Genomic DNA, 20932 nt, shown 5'->3' with positions numbered 1-20932 from the left:
CATTTTGGATTCCCAGCTGTCCATGGAGGCTCAGGTGTCAGCTGTGAGCTGGACAGCGCTGCACCAACTCCATCTGATACGGCAGCTGCGCCCCTTCCTTCCCGACCATCTGCTCCCATCGGTAGTACATGTCCTGGTCTCCTCTTGTTTAGACTACTGTAATGCGCTCTACGTGGGGTTACCCTTGAAGACGGTTCGGAAGCTGCAGCTGGTACAGAACGCGGCAGCTCACCTGATTAAAGGCAGCCGCCAGCAAGATCACATCACTCCAGTGCTGAAGGAGTTGCACTGGTTACCAGTTGTTTTCTGGGCCAAATTCACGGTGTTGGTTTTGACCTTTAAAACCCTATATGGTTCTGGCCCAGCCTATCTTAAGGAGCGCCTCCAGCAACACCAGACAGGCCGCTTAACAAGATCAGCCTCGGATGGCCTTCTCTCTGTCCCATCAACCAGGACAGCTAGACTGGTGTGGACGAGGGAGAGGGCCTTTTCTGTGGTGGCCCCCACTCTGTGAAACTCCCTCCCTAAGGAACTCCATCATGCCCCCTCTTTAATGAGCTTCTGCTGTGCATTAAAAACGTGGTTGTTCAGGCAGGCATTTGGGATGGGTTAGGGTATTTTAGAAAATGTTTTTATTGTAAATGTTATTGTTTTAAACTGTTTTATTATATGTTGTACATCGCCCAGAGTGGCTGGGTGACCAGCCAGATGGGTGATTAATAAATTTAATAATAATAAATAAAATAAGTAAATTGATAGGTTTGCTGTTTGGGAGCGTTGTTCCATTTGGCCCTTATTTTGCTATCCAAAGTGGTGTCGGTGGTACAAGATGCTTTTTACCAATGGGCTGTGAGCCCCTCTAGATAAGGTTTTACAAATGGTAATATCCACGCTTCACTACTGCAATGTGTTATTAATGGGACTTCCCCTGAAGATCTTTTTTGGAAACTTAAGTTGATTCAAAAATTAAAATGCACCAGCTCTTCTCTGGATGGGCATGGGTTATATGCATTAAATCTTATCATTTTCAAAACAGTTTCATTGACTTCCTGTGCATTTCTGAGTGCAATCTGAGGTGCTGGTGTTTACTTATAAAACCCTGTATTTGGGCTAGGATTTTCTCAAAGACTGCCTGTGCTTTAAAGTAATCAGGTGGAACCCTTCTCAGACCTCACCCATCTGCTGAGGTCAGGCAATTATCAACTGGGGAACTGGATGTTTTTGTAGTGGCCCCATTTTTGGAATCCACCCCACTCCCACATTTCTATGCCTGATGCCTACACTCATCCAGGTAAAAACATTTTTATTGCTGATGCTTTTGGACTATTGGAATTTTTGCATGTTTTTTGTTGTTTTTATGTCAATTTTTGTATGCTGCCTCAAACAATTCTAGAGAGGTGCAATACAAATCCATCATATTAATTAATAAATAATAAATATGTACAAAACTGCAGCGCTGGACTTTCCAATAGACCTTTGACTGACAAGTTGAGGTAAAGGTTTACAAGAGAGTTTGCATCATATATAAACATAAAATCAAGTGAAGAAGGCATCTTTCTTCCTATACTTAAGGGACAAATCACCTCCTATCCTGGGATAAATTATCTGCCAGCAGATGGCAATGTCCATTCTTCAGAAGGTTTTGAATGCCTGAGTTCCTATATATTCCCTGCATTCTAACAGCCAGTAAAATATTCACATTAACCACATAATCCATCAATGACACTTTGAAGGGGTCTGGTTTGGTCAGGAACTTTGTGCACTGATAAAGTGGAGACACTGATTTGGAGGGAGGAAGGGTTTCTTATGTATTATTTTAATATTTCTATGTGAGACCTCTAGTATGCCCTCAGAGACAGGAGATATATTTTCAGTGTTCTGCAAATGGCCCTTGCTCTGTATGCTCTGTCCCAAGTATGGGGGGAAAGACTTAGAAAATGTTTTTGCTCTCTGATTACAAAGTCTGTTTGCGTGAGTCTTGAAGAGCTCGTGCTGTTGGAAGAGATTCCTGCGTATCTGCAGATAATAATGTGATGTTGAAGGAGAGAAATAAATGTTACGGTCACTCATGAGGATGATCTGAATGCATTTTAATAATGAAATTGTGCTGACTGCCCCATACACTTTTTTTTTTAAAGTGTCTCTAGCCATCTTTAAATGCTGTAAAAATTATAAGATAGCACTGTATGTGTGTCCCCTGAGATATTAAGAATTATTTTACAGAATTATGTGTATCATTTTTAACTGCTTCTGCATCACCATTGACACATACAACAAAATCTTATACACAATTTTGTCTACTTAGATGTAAGTCCCACTGAATTTAATTGGACTAATTACCAGGTACAGCATTGCAGCCATAGTCATATAATTGTCGGTTTGGAAAAAGGCCTCAAGATAAACTTCTGATGGATCATCTATACCCAGCATCCTCAAATTTTAACAATCCTGTTTACAGTGAGAAAAGCAAAGTGAGTAATGTACAGCCTTCCAGAATCAGCAATAAGGAAATTTTGTAATATCCATCCAGATAATCAAGAAAGTGAACTGTCACACTTGGTCTAGGGGGAAGCAATTTGTCGCTAGTCAGAGAGGCCATAATTCAAGCCTGCTTCCATAAAACTGTATTTGCCATCTTATAGAGACAGGAGTAAGATCTACATTAGAGCCCCTTTTGTGTATGAGGCACTGCTGAGCTGTATTTTTTCAAAAGGCAATCGCTGCTCTGGGGGTACAAGCTAATGAATACAGTGCAGTATCCACCATGTTTATAATGCAATCAAGTGTACACTTAAATACACAGTGTTATAATTGTGGAAGAATAAGTTTGAGAAGTCATGTGTATTTTATCATTTGTAGTGTACACACATGGCACATGCCTCAATATAGTGCTGCAATTGCGGGAGAAATGGAGGGCATGCTGCCATTTCAGTGTGCCTTTTTTCTTTTTTGAGTTTGCTAACTTCATGTGCACCTCCAGTACCGTGCAGGAATGGAAGTTTAAAACTAAATTGCATGGTTATTCACCATGAGTTGCGCAGCTCCATAGGTGCACAGTCAAAAATGCCCCCCAACACATACACACACACACACACACACACACACACATAAATGGAGGAAGAGAAAAAAGACAGAGAGAAGAAGGTGGGAAGGTCATGGTACCATTTTGGGTGAAGTTTTTTCCTTCCCGCTAATCCCATGAAAATCAGTGTGAGAAAAAACCAGGGAATGAAAAGAGGAGAAGAAATGGAGTGGGGAGAAGGCTGGGAAAAATGTTGCAGAACACGTTCTACAACTTTAAAGCCTTCTACAACTAGTAGTTGTACAACTACAACTTCTACAACTACCAGTAAGAGGAATAATGCTGCTAGACTGGAATACACAGGTCTTCGTACCATCTGGAAACTGCAAGCACCAGAAAGTCATCATAAAAGTAGTTTTGGAAAAAATAGAATATTGAGGGGAAAATAGTCAGCACAACAGATTGGGGGATGTTGCGTGCCCCATGCTTAGGCAGACAGTAGAATATGAGGATAAAATGCTGATGTGAATTGGCTCAGGGTGGATTGGCTACTGTGCAGAAGTGCTACCCCAGTTACAATGAAGGAACAGCTTTGTCCTAGAATGAGTGGTATATATACTTTGCATGAAAAAGATCCCAGATTCAATCCTTGGCATCTCTAATTAAAAGAATTTCAGTTACCAGAGCTGGGAAAGATCACGGCGTGAGACCCTGGAAAGCTGTTGCTTGTCACAATAGACAGTAATGGGTTGATGAACCAATCGTCTGACTCAATAAAAGCCATTTTCATATATACATTCACAACTCCCCTAGGAACATGGTGATGGCTGACTTTAGTGAACTGTGAAATGGTCATCTGATGTCTCCTTCAGCCAAATGGTATAAAAAACAAAAAGCATACTCAATCAGCTCATTAAACACATGAACGTACAGTGAAATAGTTTCAAGATAGCTTTGTGGTGCACTGGAAGTTCACCATGCACCCAGATAGCAGCTATCACCATATACTCAGTGAGTCTATGAGGACTGGTCTGAAGCTTATTTGCTTATTATCTGTTCTCCTGAAGTCGTCTATAGAATAAAAATATAAAATCATCATAAACAGCAAGCAAAACAATCACAGCAAGAGGTTAAAAAACCAAGTGCTTAGGGAAATTAAAAGAAAGTCTTCACCTGGCACTGAAAAGAAAGATGGCACCAGGCCAACCTCCCTGAGGAGGGAATTCTAATGGCAGGGTGCCATTCCTGAAAAGGCCCTGTCTCTGGTTACCATCCACTATACTTCAGATAGTGAAGGACTTGGAGCAGGATCTCTGAGGTCAATCTTAAACTCTGGACAGATTCATGTGGGGGCAGATGGCCCTTCGGCAGTCTCTGGTGAACAGCAGTAAGACCTGTTAAGCCCATTTTGATAGCATCAGTAATTGAAATATCCTATTAATCACTTTGTCTTTACAACAGAGAAATCAGCTAGTAGATTGTTATTTACTAGTTGGGCAATTGTGGCATCTTTCCATATAACAAAATTAGGTGGTTTAAGTTAAGACAAAAACCTTGTCATTTTGGATAGTTGAGGGCTTCTCGACAGCAGGGATAAAACATTCCCTCTGCTCTTGTCACCTGAGATTTCACCTTGGTAGGCAAAATTATAAATGTCTTCATGTAAAGTCTATTATTAAACTAATCAGCATCCAACAGTATAAAAAGATAGAGCATGTGGAAAAATAGCTGACATCAGAGCAGGATAGACAGGATTAGATCTTGCATGATTTCAAGTACAAATAGATCCCTCCGGGACTCTGTGGATTAATATTTTCTCTCTCTCAGACACTGCTCAGAATTAACGAGGGTACCTGCAACAATGCTAGCAAGCTGCTGAGTTCTGGTGATGGGGTAGATGCTGCGTGCCTGAACAACTGCTGAAGCTATTTTCCTGGCATGCCTCTCTTCCCCGTATGTTCTCAGGATGGACGCAAGCGCCTGTTGATCTAAAGCATTCACAACATCAGCAGCGGTGTGCATGTCAGGATACCTACGCACAAGAACAGCCAATTAGTTCACTGACGTCAGCTTTCATTGACAAGGGGTGAAGCTTCACAGCATTGAGACATAAAGTCAAACACACACTCACTGAATACAAGTGCTTCTGAGATTTTACAATAAGAGGCAGAAATCATTTTAAAGCAGAAACAGCTTCTCTCATTCAACTCGCCCTCGTATTAATTCATATGGAGGCTTTCTCCCTCCACCTATAACCTCCTAACATTAATTAACTACAAAAAATAGTTGAGATGCCTTATCATCATCAACTTTAACATTATAAGAAGTTGATTTAAAAGAAATAACTGTAGCTCAGAATTAATTCAAAAAGACAAAATACTGCAAAGGCTGCCTTTGCTTGCATAATGCCAGGAACTCATTTTACAAGCAGCTATTTTTCCAAGACATCACTTTGCTTGATCTATTTCCTGATCAAAAAAAGAGAACCTTAATCTCTGTGACCTTTTCCCTTACATCTGGTGTTATGAAAAATGATCTTCTGTGAAGAAAATGTGAGGTATTTAATGATCACTTAAAGGTCTCACAATTCAGAAATGGTATACCTTTATAAAGGATGATAGTAGAAATTAGCAGTCTGGATAATATTCCCAGAATATAGGGAATAATGAACATTTCTTTCATTTGCCTTTATTAAATGATCTGAGGGTTTTTATGTATACACTGCTTCTGATTCAGAGTACTGCATGCTCTTTGCAGGCAAGAGTGCGCTATATAAATGTTACAGCACCTGAATCCACAAGAAATATTGCAATCGGGGCAACTGACCAAAGATTTCCTGACAAGAAGGAAAGAGACAACTTAGGGCACATTCCTATGCCTGTTTAGACAGAAAAAAAGGCCTACAACTCCCAGCATTCCCCAACCAGCATGGCTGGCTGGGGAATGCTGAAATTGTAGCACTTTTTCCTGTCTAAACATGCACAGGATTGTGCCCTTAGTTTTCTGATTTCATAGAAGCTATTCTTCTAGAAAATCATTGTCAGGCAAACCATTTTGTACTAAACTATAAGCTTCCAGCAGAGTTTCAAATGACAATAAGGAAAATATCTTGAAAAATTTAAATTTATCAAAAGTTGCAGAGTAGGAGGCTATTGTATCAAAAGGTATTACTTGCACTGCCTCTTTACGCAAGTTATTTAGTTTGACCTCCTTTTTTCAAAAATAAAATGTCTTCTAGTATTCTACTGTATTAAATGAGCCACCTTCAACTGGTTTAAAGTAACTTTCTTTTTAATGATGCTTTAAGTGACAGAAAGTCTACCAAGTCCTTTAGCACTCTGATTTAATGTTTGATTATCCTCAGTGAGAAATATTACATATGAATTTCAAATTGGATTTATACAGTCATTGACTTAGGGTTATAGCATTTTTGGTTATACTAACTAGATTTGTAGTGCTACTCTCTGTCCAAATTGATATTTACATACCAAATTTCTTGGAAAATTCTCCAGCTAATCCATTCAACCATCTTTCTATTTTATTTATTCACTCTATCTGTTCTATATGTCTGTGTACATGAGAGACAAAAGTTTTGCCAGCACTGCGTGCGCGCGCGCGCGTGTGTATAAACCCCTAGATATATGTGCTCACTACAATTATCAACAGTGGATGCTCCAGTTGGTCTGTCTGAAAGTTCGGTCAGTATTGTCTCTAGAATTCTTTTTAACATTGTGTCTCTCTTTATTTATTGTTGCATATACTTGCCAGTTTATACTCAGCTGCTATATATATTCAACAAAGTGTATTGTTAATATAAGCACATAATGTACCACTCAAATGTACTTCATATAACAGAAGCAAATTAAAGTGTTTGTCACACAGACACTAGTAGGCAAGAGCTACCCATATGGGGCAATTTTAAAATAGATAATGCCATGAAAGCAGTTTTAATACATAAACTGAAGAGTGGTTTCATTACAATTCCTATAAACAACCTGGAACAAAATGATCATTGGTCTAATTTGAAGAAAAAGTGAGATACTTATATAGGAATTGCCTCACTGCTCATACTCAAGTGTATTTTTTACAAGTATTCCAGATCTGTGTTGCTTGCTCAAGATTTGCTTTGTTATTATCCATGGTTTCCATTTCAAATGCCAGATTTTGAACCCATGGCCTTGTGAATTTTTATAACACTCAGTGTAGAGGGGAAAAATACCAGTAAGGAGTAAATGTAGGGCATTAAGAAAACTAGTTTGCAAAAGGAAATAAAAGTACATGTATATGCAGAAGTACATATGGGGATGTGATCCCAGCTCTGCAACCTGAAAGGGAAATTAAATTCAGCATGCTGTTGAGTGATTGATTTCTTGTTGAAGGAAGAAATGTTTTATCACTATGTACCTGCCACCATCCATCCTCATGTCCAAAGGGCCATCTTTCCGTAGGGAAAAACCTCTTTCTGGATTATCAAGTTGCATAGAAGAGCAACCAGCATCCAAAAGAACTCCATCTAGACTCCCTGGCTCCACTCCAGCAGATGTTAACAAGACTTCTGCTTGACTAAATTGTCCTAGAAGAGCTTGGATTTGTTGCCTGCAAGAAGAATTAGAGAAAAGAATATACCCGCTCAGTATCAGGATAGCTATGTTTAACCATGATTTCTTCCTGGTTCCCTGGGCATACAATCAACAGCAACTCTACCAAAAGCCATGGGAGAACATCATCACAGACTATTTCAATATAGTGTGCAGGGTCTCAGAGTGAACAGTGTATTTTGAGGACTGGTTCTTTCAGAAGACTGAAATATTTTTAGAAGTCTCCCTTTTTTTACTTGTTCCAGAAGGAGCTGCTTAGCACCCTGTCTCCTGCAATAACTGTACTCAGATCAGCTCCTTCTGGAGCACATACACAAAATAAGTCTTCTAAAATATAACGTTCCCCTGATGAAGAGCTAAATGCATTGGGATGCTTAATAAAACTGCCTGTACCCACTTGAATCACTCTCTTTGCATCTCTTCATGAATCACTGCTCTGGGCTTTCCTATGAAGAGGCACACTCAGAATAGGGTCTCACTCAGAAACGGGGGGGGGGGTTAATTTGTTCTTTTTTCACATTCTAAAAGTGAACCTTTGGGGGGATAAGAGTGAATTTTAATTTTAAAAAAATAATGTGCCTCAGCTATCAAAAGTTAGACCAGAAAACACTGGTCTACAGGGTACATATATAGCTTCAGGCAGGTACCATGATGTGCTCTCTACTGGGAGTGTGGGATGCAATCCCAGAACAGCAATAGCCTTGGAAGGGTGTCTTTCTATCCCTGAGAAACAAATGTTACTGTAGTTTGTACCTTCAAACTGTGGTGCTGGAGAAGACTCTTATGAGTCCCCTGGACTGCAAGGAGGTCAAATCAGTCAAACCTAAAGGAAATCAACCCTGAGTGCTCATTGGAAGGACAGATGCTGAAGCTGAAGCTCAAATATTTAGGCCACCTCAAACTCACTGGAAAAGACCCTGATGCTGGGAAAGATTGAAGGCAAAAGGAGAAGGGGATGGCAGAGGATGAGATGGCTAGATAGCATCACCGATGTAACGAATATGAACTTTAGCACTCTCCAGGAGAGAGCAGAGGACAGGAAGGCCTGGCGTGCTATGGTACATGGGGTCACAAAGAGTCAGACACGACTTAACGACTGAACAAGTTTGTACCTTACGACAAAATTGAATGATATTTAGCTCTGTGACCAGATCTTCTGCCTCTTTAATTTTTCAAAAAAAAGTCAAGCATGCTGGGGGTGCTGATTCAGGGCAGGAGGGGTACTCATACGTTTTTCCCAAAGAGGCATATAGCATCTGGGAGCACTGCAGTTTTCATTAAAGACAGGTTTAACCCTTCCCAGCACCAGAGTCCTAATCTGAGCCCACCCCTGTGGCTGCTTTTCATATAAATGTTGAAACCAGCAGGAGATCAAATCATGGATCTCCAATATCTTGTCTAGTTTGACCCTTATTTAACTAGCCTAAACAGGGCACCAGGCCTGTTATACTTTCCCACCTCCTTCACTAATAAGGCCTCATTCTTCATTGTGGACATTTTATAATCAATTATGGTATATTCTCAAAAACAAGCAATTTTAAATAGCGTGCCAAACATTCCCCAAGTCTTGAACTCATATGCACTATTTACACATTAAAAATAAAGATCAGTAAGGCATCTGAATAAAGATGTTTTGTGTACATTCACTCAATGTATTTTTCCATGCAGACACTATACAATTGAGATTTAATAGATGATTTGCCCTTTCGTACTCCTGTAACTAAATACAGAGGGCGGTATCCAAGTGGGCTTCTCCAGAATCAGGGCCAACCACTAATTCCATTCCACAAGTGGGGGCCACCACGTGCACAACGAGGATTTAACGCTTCCTCTAATAAGCCCCGAAATGAGTGCAAATACTTGTTTCTGGATCAGGACTGGTCAGCGGAGCTCCCTTATGCGAGCTGTGCTGACCTGCTCCATTCTAGAAACGAGTGTTTCCGCTTGTTTCCAGTTCCTAGACGAAGCACTAAACCCCTGTTGCACAAGCAGTGGGCGCTACTAGTGGAATGGAACTGGCAGTGGCCCCTGCTTGCACAATGGCCCACTTGGGTACTACCCAGAACTTATATAAAAAAAAACTAATTAAAATCTACTTATACTAATTTATCATCATAACTTTTGTATGAAAATCCTTCTCAACTAAGTTCAAGGCAAATATATCTATATAGGAGTAAACAACGGTATGTTACAGCACTATGAACATTTGGAGAGGAGATTTATTAACTCACAAACACTGGAAAAATGAAGGTGGGGAGAGTAATGGGTGTTTGGATAGCTTACTTGGATCTGGATCTGTTAAGTCTTTTGTTTAGCAGCATAAAAATAAAATGTGGTACACCATTGGCTCTATAGTAGAAAATGTATGGCTGATCTATGGATGATTTATTATGAAGACAGGCAGGCAGGCAGGCAGGCAGGCAGGCAGGCAGGCAGACAGGCAGACTTATAAGCAAGTAAATTAAATTCAGAGTGCGGTTGGATCTTTGAAGTCCAGGTTGGAGACTAATTTGAGCAACTACTAGATTTCGTATTTTCATAAATGGGGGAATCATCCATTATTTATTTGTCCCAAGAGTCCTAAGTGTAACCAGTATGACACCTAGTAGAACCAAATGAATAATATTTAAGTCTGTGCCTGTCCTTCTACTCCATCTTAAGACTGATCATGCAGACTTCATAACTTCAATATCAAGTCAGCCTTCTTTTTCTCTCCCATACAACCCATCTTGCCTGAAGAAGAAATCTGGAGATCTCAAAAAGCTTGTCAACAATGTTGTGCATACTTGGTCCTAATAAAGGACCATGGATTTTGGAATTATCCAAAACATACATTCTATAGATGCACAGAAGTCCTAACACCAAGGGAAACAATGCTTGTCCTAAGTGATAATACTAGTTTTCGAACGGGTGGAGGCATTTTGTCAAGATCACATGGACCTAACTATTAAAAGCCTACTCACAAATTAGCCTTGTTACTGCTGCCAGATCAATACCTGAATGAGACTACATGAAGGTGTTTGTTTTTTTCCAACTAGTTAATTAAGATGGTTGGGGATATAGGTAAGAGATGGTGAGTGAATGCTTTGGAGTTCAGAGGGCTGTCAGGGATGTGTCAGGGATACAAGTATTGATTAGGGATAAGTTAAAGGTGTGTGTGTGTGTGGGGGGGGAAATGTCTGTCAGAAATACAGAACTTTTATTCCCGAAGTGTTTTGTTATCATTTACCATTTATTTCTTTCATAAAAAGAAATAAAATGTGCCACACACTGGGCATATACAATAGTGACTGTCCGCAAGCAGCCAGCCCTGCTGATTCCACTGCACAAGCAGCGCCCACCACTTGCACAACAGAGATTTAGTGCTTCCAGGTGCAACCCAAAATGAGCGGAAATGCTAGATTCTGCAAGGGGGCAGGTCAGCAGAACTCATGTAATGGTTTTCTGCCAATCTGCCCCGTTCCAGAAACAAGCACTTCTGCTCATTTCAGAGCTTGCCCCCAGAAGTGTTAAATCTCTGTTGCGCAAGTGATAAGCCCCGTTTGCGCAATGGAATTGGCAACACTGGCTGTTTGCGGAACGGAAGTGGTGGTGGGCCAATGGATCCAATGGATACTACCCACAGTGGAACACCAAACGGATTGATATTGTGTTAAGCAAGTTCAACTACATCAAAACTTTGGAGAAAGGCTATTATACGGTAAGTAACACAATTCCCCCCCAATAATTGACCTAATCCCCCACAAAAACTGAAAAATCCTTTAGTACTGGAATTTCTACTTTACAAGTGGAGAAAACGTAAGACAGAGAAAGCAATTTTAAGTGAGCTGTCCAAGGATGAATAATAATTAGTGACAAAATTGGATTAACATTTAGAAAATTCACAACCCAAGTGCTTATAACTTCAAACATTTATGTTATCATCATTGATAGCAACATAGCAACATCACTGCTAGCATTTATTTTATTTCTTTTTTAACCATCGCTAATATATTCGCTCATTTTGCAAAGCATCCCATGATTATTCTTTTGAATTTTAAAAAAACATCTGAAATAAAATGCTAAGCTAAAATTTAAGATGTTGCTTCATAAAAGGGAAGAGGGAGGGGAAAAAGAGAAAAAAGGGTCTCAGCAATAGTCACTTTCACAGTCACTATTTGGCAGTTCATAGCAACGATAGGTAATTTCCAAATCACAACTTTCTATTAATATCACTTGATGGTCAACATTAGCAACTACCTGCTGCATGCCAGCACGAATAACCAAATGTGCCGCACTTAATGTAAGGAACATGTTGAAAGTTAAGACTTTCAAAAAGATCTTATTACTAAACTTCAAACAGGCAGGTCTGTCTAGAGAGCGTCAACTGCTGCAATGAAATTAACATGTATGCTTACAAGTGACAATGCATGAGGACACTTGCATGGAAAGAGGCTTAAACAGCTATTTTTTCTTTTTCATTTTTAGCAATTACTCTCAATAACTAGTAATTCAGGATGAGTTCGAAACAGTTTTAAAACTTACTCAGCAATTTAGCTTTTGACAGACCAACAGAAATTATTATTTTATTGAATAGGATCATGGTCTTCAAAATGGCTTTAATTAGGAGGTGAAATTGGGATAGAAAGAAGGAGAGAGAGAAAGTGAGAGAGAGAGAGGTCCAATTAGGGGTTAGGGCTACATTCATTTTTTGAGGAGAAAGGAGTTATTGAGGCTAATCGTCCAGGGATACAGGAAAATAATAACACTTTCTGTAACATTACATTTGCTATAAAGTCAGCTTTAAGACTACATCAAGTAACAGTACAAACATGTTACACACATTATGTTGCCACCTTGTCTAGGAAAACCACACTAGCCACTTCTTCCCTGCTAAGTGGAGGGGGTGATCAGCAGCAGAGATTACGTTGCCCAATGCTTCTCCCTCTACCCTGGTTTTCAGGCCCATGCTTGTGACAGAAACAGGGCTAGAACCCAAGCTGGGGGAAATCATTTGGGGAGGATATGTTGCAAGGGAAAGGTAGACAGGGGAAGAATAAGCACTTTTCTTGCCCATCACTTCTCAGCTGTGCTTCTCAACACCAAAAAAAGAAGCCATGGAGTTTTTACTACATGGGGTGGCCACATAATGTGTCGTTCCAGCTTCAGAGAGACATTCAAGGGACCTAGGTTCGTTTAGCTCAGTGCTTTTCTGATGAGATCTGCTACTGATATTTACAGAAGATAGTAATAAACACTAGGGAAAAAATGTTATGTGGATTCAAGACTGTAAAGGGAATGTTTGAAGAAGGTTCAAAGGAATTCTCATCCAGCCTCTCAGAACCCAGTTCACAATGCATGTAGGAAACCTGTGTGCACTGTAGGAGAGTTAATCAATGCCACTTCTTTAAGGAAACTATGAGAACAGTCAGGACAGACCTGTATTTAGCTTCTGAGAAAGGGCTCTGAGATAGTATTTAAAGTAGCCAGGTAACCTGGTTGTTTTAGTCACTGTCACTCAGCTTTTGTGGAGAGGTGAAATAGATCTGATAGCAAATGGAGCACTGGATACTGAGATAGTAGAATCTTTTGTCTGGGAAGCTTCCAGTCATGGTGCACTGACATCTCAATCAAACACAAGCATCTTTGTCATTGTGTTGCCACCAGAACAATGTCTGCCTTCATCTTGTTTAATCTCCCAATATACTACGATGATCAGAGGTATAGGTAGGAAGCCACACACCAGTTTTTGCACTTGTGCTATGAACTTCTTCAGCCAGTCAGTTTGTGGTGACACACACAGACAGAAATAAAATTACAACTAAAATGCTAACAACCCAAACAGCTAACAATCAATCAGAAGACTTGCTGATGAGAAGATTCAGATTAGCTCTACTGCCATACTGGAGGCTTCCATGCTGTAATGGAGGTCAATATGATGCTTGCTTCTCAATGAATAGATAGGAATCGATTAACTCTGTCTATTGATATGTTTCAGTAACATAATGTTCATCCATATGAGCACATGATGCTTTTAATGATATTTGAGATTTTCTTAATGGTTTTTGCTGCTGTTTTACCTGTCGGCGCTGCTACCTTTACTTTGTGGTTTTACAGATGTTTCATAGCACCCTAAATCCAACATACCGTTAGCAGAAGAAATTGCCGTGCTAGCAGAGCTCTGTTGCCTTTTCCTGTTGCGTAAGTGCTAGCAGACCACTTTGTAAACCTAAGATCTGCAACCTGTTTTTAAGTGGAACTTTAGTTGGATTCTCCCCTTGTGCATTGTTCGGAACTTGGTTTCTGCTAGCGGAACACCACCATTGGATATAACCCATTGTATTTTTATGGGATTGCATTACTTTCACTATTATAAACTGCCCTGAAGGTCCTTGCAGTGAAAGGCAGAATATAACTCCTGTAAATAAATACTATTTAGTTGGAGAGCACAAGAGCACCAGCCTGATGGCAACAATGTCTCTTGCGTCAGCAGGCTCTCCTAGTGAGTTCTTCCACTGAACAGGCTGGCATGTAATCAGGATTCTGTCAGGTGTATATAATCTCACTCCCTGGGACAGATGCTATGAAGCCAGCCACTAGTGCAGAGACTGGCTGAGATCCCTAGGAACATGCAGCACCATCTGGAATGCCCAACTACAGAATCAGGAGAATTACACCAGATTCTGGCAAGGTAGCAGCATGGGGTCTACCCATCCCAGTTTCTAAACTGTCAAGAGCAGCTACTTCTGCTGATACTCTTCACTTGTACAAATGTGTGTCTAGGACCACTGCCATATTACTCAAGAAATTAGAGACAATCTTTCACTCTCTTTTTCTCGACAACGAACTGCAGAAACTGACAATGGCTATGTCTGATCTGAATGCATAGATACACCTACGTAAGTCAATGGATGCAAAAAAAATCTGTTTTCATATGGCTAATACTATGAAGCATAGTGTCTGTGTCTGGAAGGCCTTGTGCTCCAGGAACTTGAGGACTATCCTAGGAATGCTCAAGCAGCCCCCTATTCTATTTCTGGAATGGAGAGAAATTATTCCTGAGTGCCTCTAATCACATGACCCATATATCCAACATATGCTGAATGGCTTGCACAATCATCCTCAGATAGCTGATGCACTTCTAGCAAACACAAAGGAATACTCCTGCATACTGACTTCCTCACCTAGGTATCTTTGACTTTGTTCCCAAACATCTACAAACTGGAGAAAAGGACCGCCTATGTACCCCAAGGAGTGGGGATGCAAAGTGAATGCTGCTTCTTTGTCCATTTGAAAAGCAAGACGACAGTTGAGTGATTAATAGTTGCCTTGGCTTGGGACCACTTGGATTTGGACCCTCTAGAACAGGGTTGGGCAACCTGTGGCCCTCCAGATGTTTGGGCCTACAATTCCCATCAGTCCTAGCCGGCAGAGCCAATAGTGGGGGAAGATAGGAGTTGCAGGCAAAATAATCCGGAGGGCCAGAAGTTGCACACCCCTGCACTAGAATCACAGAGTTGTGCTTTTCATTGATTTGTTTTTATGTTTTAATCAAAGTTCTGTTTTCATTGCTATTTTATTATTCTTAGCTGCCTTGAACACCCCCTTTTGGTGGAAAGGCAGGCTATACATTCATTAAATAAATACATACATACATTGTAGGATTGCTTAGGCCTTTGAAAAAAATGGTGTGGCTTGAGTTTATCATTTCCTTCCATAGAAATAAGTCATGCTTTGATTCCTGATTTCAACAGCTTCTAGAGGCTCACCAAAACCAAAACACAGTACTAGCTAAATGTTCTCGGGACTCTATTTCTTGAACTGTCACTAGGGTCTCTAGTACTTTGGCAGATTTCAAGCTGTCTGTCAGGGTGGAAACTGAGCCGATAGAACCCCAGAGCAGTTCTGATTCTGAGGAGGATCAGCAATCCGTGGGAGAGGAGCCAGCTCATCCCTCACAGGCACAGCAGCTGGCAGAGATTCCTCTCGCCAGCATTCCTGAGATAGATAGTGACGCTGGCAGTGAGAAAGTGCGGGAGGGGGCTTGCTAGATGCTCAATGCAGACAAAGGGAGCGACGAGCGATGGAAGGCGCGGAAAGGAGGCGTAGCGCCCGTTTGGCGCGCAAGCAACGGCCGCGTCCCGTGGACCCAAGGGAAAGAGGGAGGATCTCTCCCTAGCCCATAAGTTCAGGGTCTTCAAGTGATTCTCCTTCAAGCGGGGACCAACTGCCTTACCCGGAGCATAGGATACTCTGCAGTTCATTGCTTAGTCGCTGGTGATTAGCATCTGAAAGAGTCGTTAAGTTGTAAAAGGATTAAAGCCTTGAAAATAATCCTTTCGTCTGTGTCTTGAGTTGGCTATTGGAGTGTACTGAAAGAGGCCGCTAGGGTGCTCCTGACACTGTCTATCTGGTACAGAGGAAAGGCCTAGCTGGAAGTGGCTGCAGTAGAGAAAATCATGCAGGGCCACTGCTACCATTAAGCAGAGTGATGGGGCCACTTCAGGCAGGTGATTTGGAACATCAGGAAAGGGCAGCAAAATGTTAATTAATTAATTAATTATAAATTAAATTCATTAATTTTTATAGACAGAGAGGAGGAGTGGCACTTGTAGGATTTTCTGGATCAGGTACAAAATATGTTTACTGGTTGTGGGTACTATGAACCTTGACTGGGAGGAAAGGGGTGCCTTCTTGGGCTGGCCCTATAATCATGACAAGAGATAACTATCTCTATTGCTGTTATTCTGATGCCAAATGTAGACGTGCCTCGCAGGGGTTCAAGCCTTCAGTCTTGTCCGAAAGAAAAACATGACTGGAGGGATGACAGCATTACTAAGCTCAATCTGTGAAGGGCTGCATCTCTAACCATAATGTGGAGGAGAAAAGATGAGACCAGGGGGGTGTGGGTGGAGGCAGTTATGTGGAATAAAACTAACTCAAAAACTGAAGAGAACATCTGAAGGAGCTCTGCATAGACCCTGCTTCTGTGCCACTAGGAAGGGCCCAGTCTGGAAGGGCAGGAAAGCTCCGCCCTTTGGAGGACTGGATTTAATGTTGGCTCAGTCTCGTGTTCCAAGGGTAAGGATCCTCCCAAATAATTTGGCATGCCCTCCAAAAACAGAGTTTTATTTTGTTTTTAAGTCAATTTGTAATTCCAGGAGAAGAAAGTGCAAAGAACAGAAATGCCTGGTGGAGAGTGACTAACATCAAGGGGCTGAGCATTTCCACCTGTCTTGCCCCATCCTACCCCACCGCCTTTGAGGATGATAGAGCCGGCTGTCCACAAACAATGCTGGCTTTATGGAGAATGAATGAATAACGATGGAGAAAGAATGAATAATATCAAGAATGTGACTGTATCTGGACTTTAGAGAAAGACTGGCAATCTTTATCTCCCCAGGTGAGAGCTGGGGAAGGGACTGAGAGAGGAGATCCAGGTGAAAGCTGTGAGGAAGGCTGCCATGAGCGAGACATGTGTCTGCCAACCAATGCTACTCTTGCGGAATAGAGATCTATTTGGAGCTTTATTCTCTTGCCTGTTAAATCTAAACTGTTGGATCAGATCAGTTTATTTGTATTGTTTTATTCAATGTTGTATGATTTGATGTTTTCATTATGTATTTACCTATTGACATAATGGTTATTTGTAATTGCTTTCAGCATTCGTTTGATACACTGTGAGCCACTTCAGTACAATCTTGTGGAAAAGTGGCAAACAAATAAACAGAAGACGGTGGTAACAGCAACAAAAACTTCTGGACAATGAAGGCAAAAAATCTGAAATGAAATGCTACAAGATACTCATGTATGGAACTCTGCCACTCTAGACATCCCCTACATTCCAAGCCTAAGAATGTTACAAAAATAATAAAAGCAGGCATTCAGTAGCTAGGGATAATTGCAGAGATTCTTGCAGTGATAAATTGCATCTATATCTTTCCATTTACGTTTGTGTTTTAAAGCTATTGCTACCTACTCCAAGGGAAACAGATGGGAGAGTGAGTAAAAATAAGTTTAAAAGATTATTTTTATGGCAGTTTCCTGCACATCCCCAATAATTTCCAAAAATATTAAATGATGCTTTAAATAAGAACAAATGGTATAGTGTTTATGATTATATGTAAATAGTTGCAACTTTTGTGTCTCTGTGTAATGCCTATCTATCTATCTATCTATCTATCTATCAGAATGCTAATAATTTTCCACACAACTTGTGGTTTTATTTTATTTATTACATTTCTATACCTCCCCATAGCAGAAGCTCTGTGGGCGGGTCACAAAACCTGGAATATCTATAGCTCGACAGGTAGTACTACAAATCCAAAGTCACAGAATTTTACATTTGAGTATGGCAAACCCTCTTTCTGACTTCAGAACTTTGTTATTCTCCGATTTCCATCAAACTTCACATGCTGCAGTGAATGAGAATCATGAAGTTTTTATATTTCCTGGAAACTGGAGGTACTTCTTCAGAAACCAAAAACTGTTACCTCATAATATCTAATGTATTCATTGGGAACTTCAACTGAACCCAACAGCCATACTCTCCCAAGAATTGCTGTATCAGTCAGCTCTCCTGAGATAAAATGTAAATGCCAATAACATTAGGCCTACTCCAAATTATTCCTAGATATCACATAAATGACATACAACAGAATGAACAGAATATAGCATATGACAAGTACACACATTATAATATACTACTACTGTACTACTACTGCTACTACTACTACTAATAATAATGTAAAATCATTTGAACAGGAAAAACATTGTGCCTCAGATGGCAGAATTTACTACATTTATTTACAAATCACATGAAACACAACTTTATATTAAGACCTCAGGATACTTCACCATTTTAAGAAAGAATCACATGCTTTAAATATGACCAGGTTAAACTTTTTTGTTGTTTCAGCTTCTGTCTGCAGCCATCAATCTCTGAACATAAAGGAAATGAAAAATGGCAGGATAAAAAAAAGTCCAGTTTCTTTTAATATATACTGCAAGGAAAGATCATATTCTCAAATTTAACAACTGCCATTCATGACTTCTTACTGCAAATAAAAAACCACAGAAAACTTAATTTCAAGCGCCTATAGACTCCATACAATTTAATCACACCATAACCTCCAAATATCTGGACTCTTCAATATAAGTTATTTGGAATTTATAATCGAAACCATTACTGCAACGGGTTACAGGGCTCAATAACAATATGCTTACATTTTTGAGGGGAAACATTGTACAGGAACACAAATTGATATATTGGCTCATTTCTTCACCAACATTGATATGATGTTTCTGCAATATGCAATCTCAGAGCTATGTCTACCCTCCTCTTCTAACCTACTGAATTCCACTCCTTATTCCAACAACATCTTGGGGTCTTATTTAATTTTTATCTCACACCTTTAACACATACGTGTTCTCAGAACAGCTCACCATTAAAAATAAAAGCAATACATTGTTTGTGTTTGGATAGGATAAAAGTAAATAAAAACTGTATTTGACAGGAAAAACAACATTAGCAGCTAGCAAAACCAACGCTACATAAAGCAATATGGAGCTCCAGTGTATATACTCTATTAGATGTGCTAGAATCTCCAAAATTCAAACTTGTTATGTGATATATACCAGTGCTACGGAAACCCCTTCAAACATATTTTAAGAAGCATGAATGTACCTTCCTTCACTCAGTTTTACTTGATATCATGATCCATCTGCCTTGCTGTAGCAAAATGCTATGGAAGCCCAATTGCACAATAACTCAATAATGAACAAACTGAAAAAAGTAAGTTATAATTATCCCTTTAACTTCTAAAATAGATTCAAGCTCATTTTCCCAACTCAGAGCACAATCCTATGCATATTTATTCAGAAGCAAGTCTACTGTGTTCAATTTATCTTACTACCTTGTAAGTGCATTAGGATTGCAGCCTTAGATAAACTTGTTATCTGTGAAAAGGGTGGCTTTTACAAAAAAAGCAATGCAATATCATTTCACCTCAACAAATGCACACATTATTTGAGAAACATTTTGGCCACAGATTACAAACAAGTCCATATTTAAAAAATCGTATCGATTCAATTTAATATTGTTAAATGATCATTTAAATTTGTACTAATTAAAACTGCATCTATATATTCATCTGGGTGTAAATCATGATTCTGATTTTTTTTAATGTATATTATAGATTTAGAAAGTAACTGAAAATGGACTGTCAAAATATAGTATTCCTTTCTACATCTACATTATTCATTATGTTTCATAACATCACACTTCAGCTTGATGTACATTTTGTAAGGTTGTTATAAATGCTCACACAGTAATATATAGGAAGCTCTATTATCTTCTCTCAAAATTGGTTAATGAATGTTATTATTGAAAGGTTTTTTCTTTAGCTAACAATAACCAACTTATACAATTTCTTCTGTTTCATCATAAATTTTAACTCTTCAAAGAGATCTATTCGTAGAGAGGGCTTTTGGAAAATTGTGCATTGCTATTGCTTTGACAGTGCTGTTGCTACCATTACTTAGTGTACATTTGCATAACCTTGTCATTGTTAATAAACTATGTGTAACCTTAACAGCAAGTGGTGTTTCTGTCTGAATCAGTGAATGGAAAAGAGGTGTACATCTCATACAAGTTCTTTACTAATTGTAGAGTTTCTAAAGCTGCCATGGTAAATCTCAGGAGTTTTGAGCTCCTTTAATAGTTGTTCCATTTAATCCTTACAAGTCAAGATAATGGTTTGGGATCCGGGATCTACCTTCCACAGATGGAAGGGCTCTGCTAATAGAAAATGTATCTGCTTGATTTTCAGGGATTACCTCCTTCTCTCAGCACAGCCTGCCCCATTCAGCAGGGTCCCCCAACCCTCTGTGTAGCACTGATGGGGTGGGCTGCAAAGGAGGAGAGAGCAAGGAAATCTGCTTCATCAAGTTTTTATTTATCTAGGATTGTAGGCCGCCTTGTGCCTTTTTTTGGGGGGGGGGTAGAAAGGCAGGTTACAAATCAAACAAATCAAATCAAATCAATAAATAAGGAAACATGACTTTTCTCAAGAGTATGCGAACACATGGGCTTTGTTAGACTTTTGAAAGAAGGAAATTCAAGCACAGGAACTTTCTGCTTTTCCTGACCAGCCAATTTGCCACTTCCTTTCAGAGAGGAAGGTGGGGAAGCTTGAACAGAAGTCCAGGAAGACTAGCAACATGGCTAACCACTCCTGAGACTGTGTTCCCACGTAAGGGGTATCCTGGAATGCCTATATGAGGAACGTAGTAATGGACCCATGCTATGCCCAAGCAGGAGGAATGGAGAATG

The 20932-nt window shown here is 39.9% G+C and overlaps 1 protein-coding gene across 1 annotated transcript in view; it reads right to left on the bottom strand.

Annotated features, from left to right (window-relative positions):
* METTL15 (methyltransferase 15, mitochondrial 12S rRNA N4-cytidine) overlaps window positions 1–20932 on the bottom strand; it is a 128694-nt gene that overhangs the window by 12719 nt on the left and 95043 nt on the right. The window contains exons 4-5 of the mRNA XM_084852825.1: window positions 7427–7618; window positions 4876–5054 (exon numbers count right to left, since the gene is read on the bottom strand). Of these exons, the coding sequence (XP_084708951.1) occupies window positions 4876–5054; window positions 7427–7618 (371 nt within the window). The remainder of the gene's footprint in view (window positions 1–4875; window positions 5055–7426; window positions 7619–20932) is intronic.

This window comes from Heloderma suspectum, chromosome 1 (genome assembly GCF_057233095.1).
Source record: "Heloderma suspectum isolate Gila_16-S chromosome 1, 16-S_ref, whole genome shotgun sequence".
NCBI lineage: Eukaryota > Metazoa > Chordata > Lepidosauria > Squamata > Helodermatidae > Heloderma > Heloderma suspectum.
The sequence above is the reverse complement of the archived record's forward strand: the minus strand, read 5'-3'. Positions and strand labels throughout refer to the sequence as shown.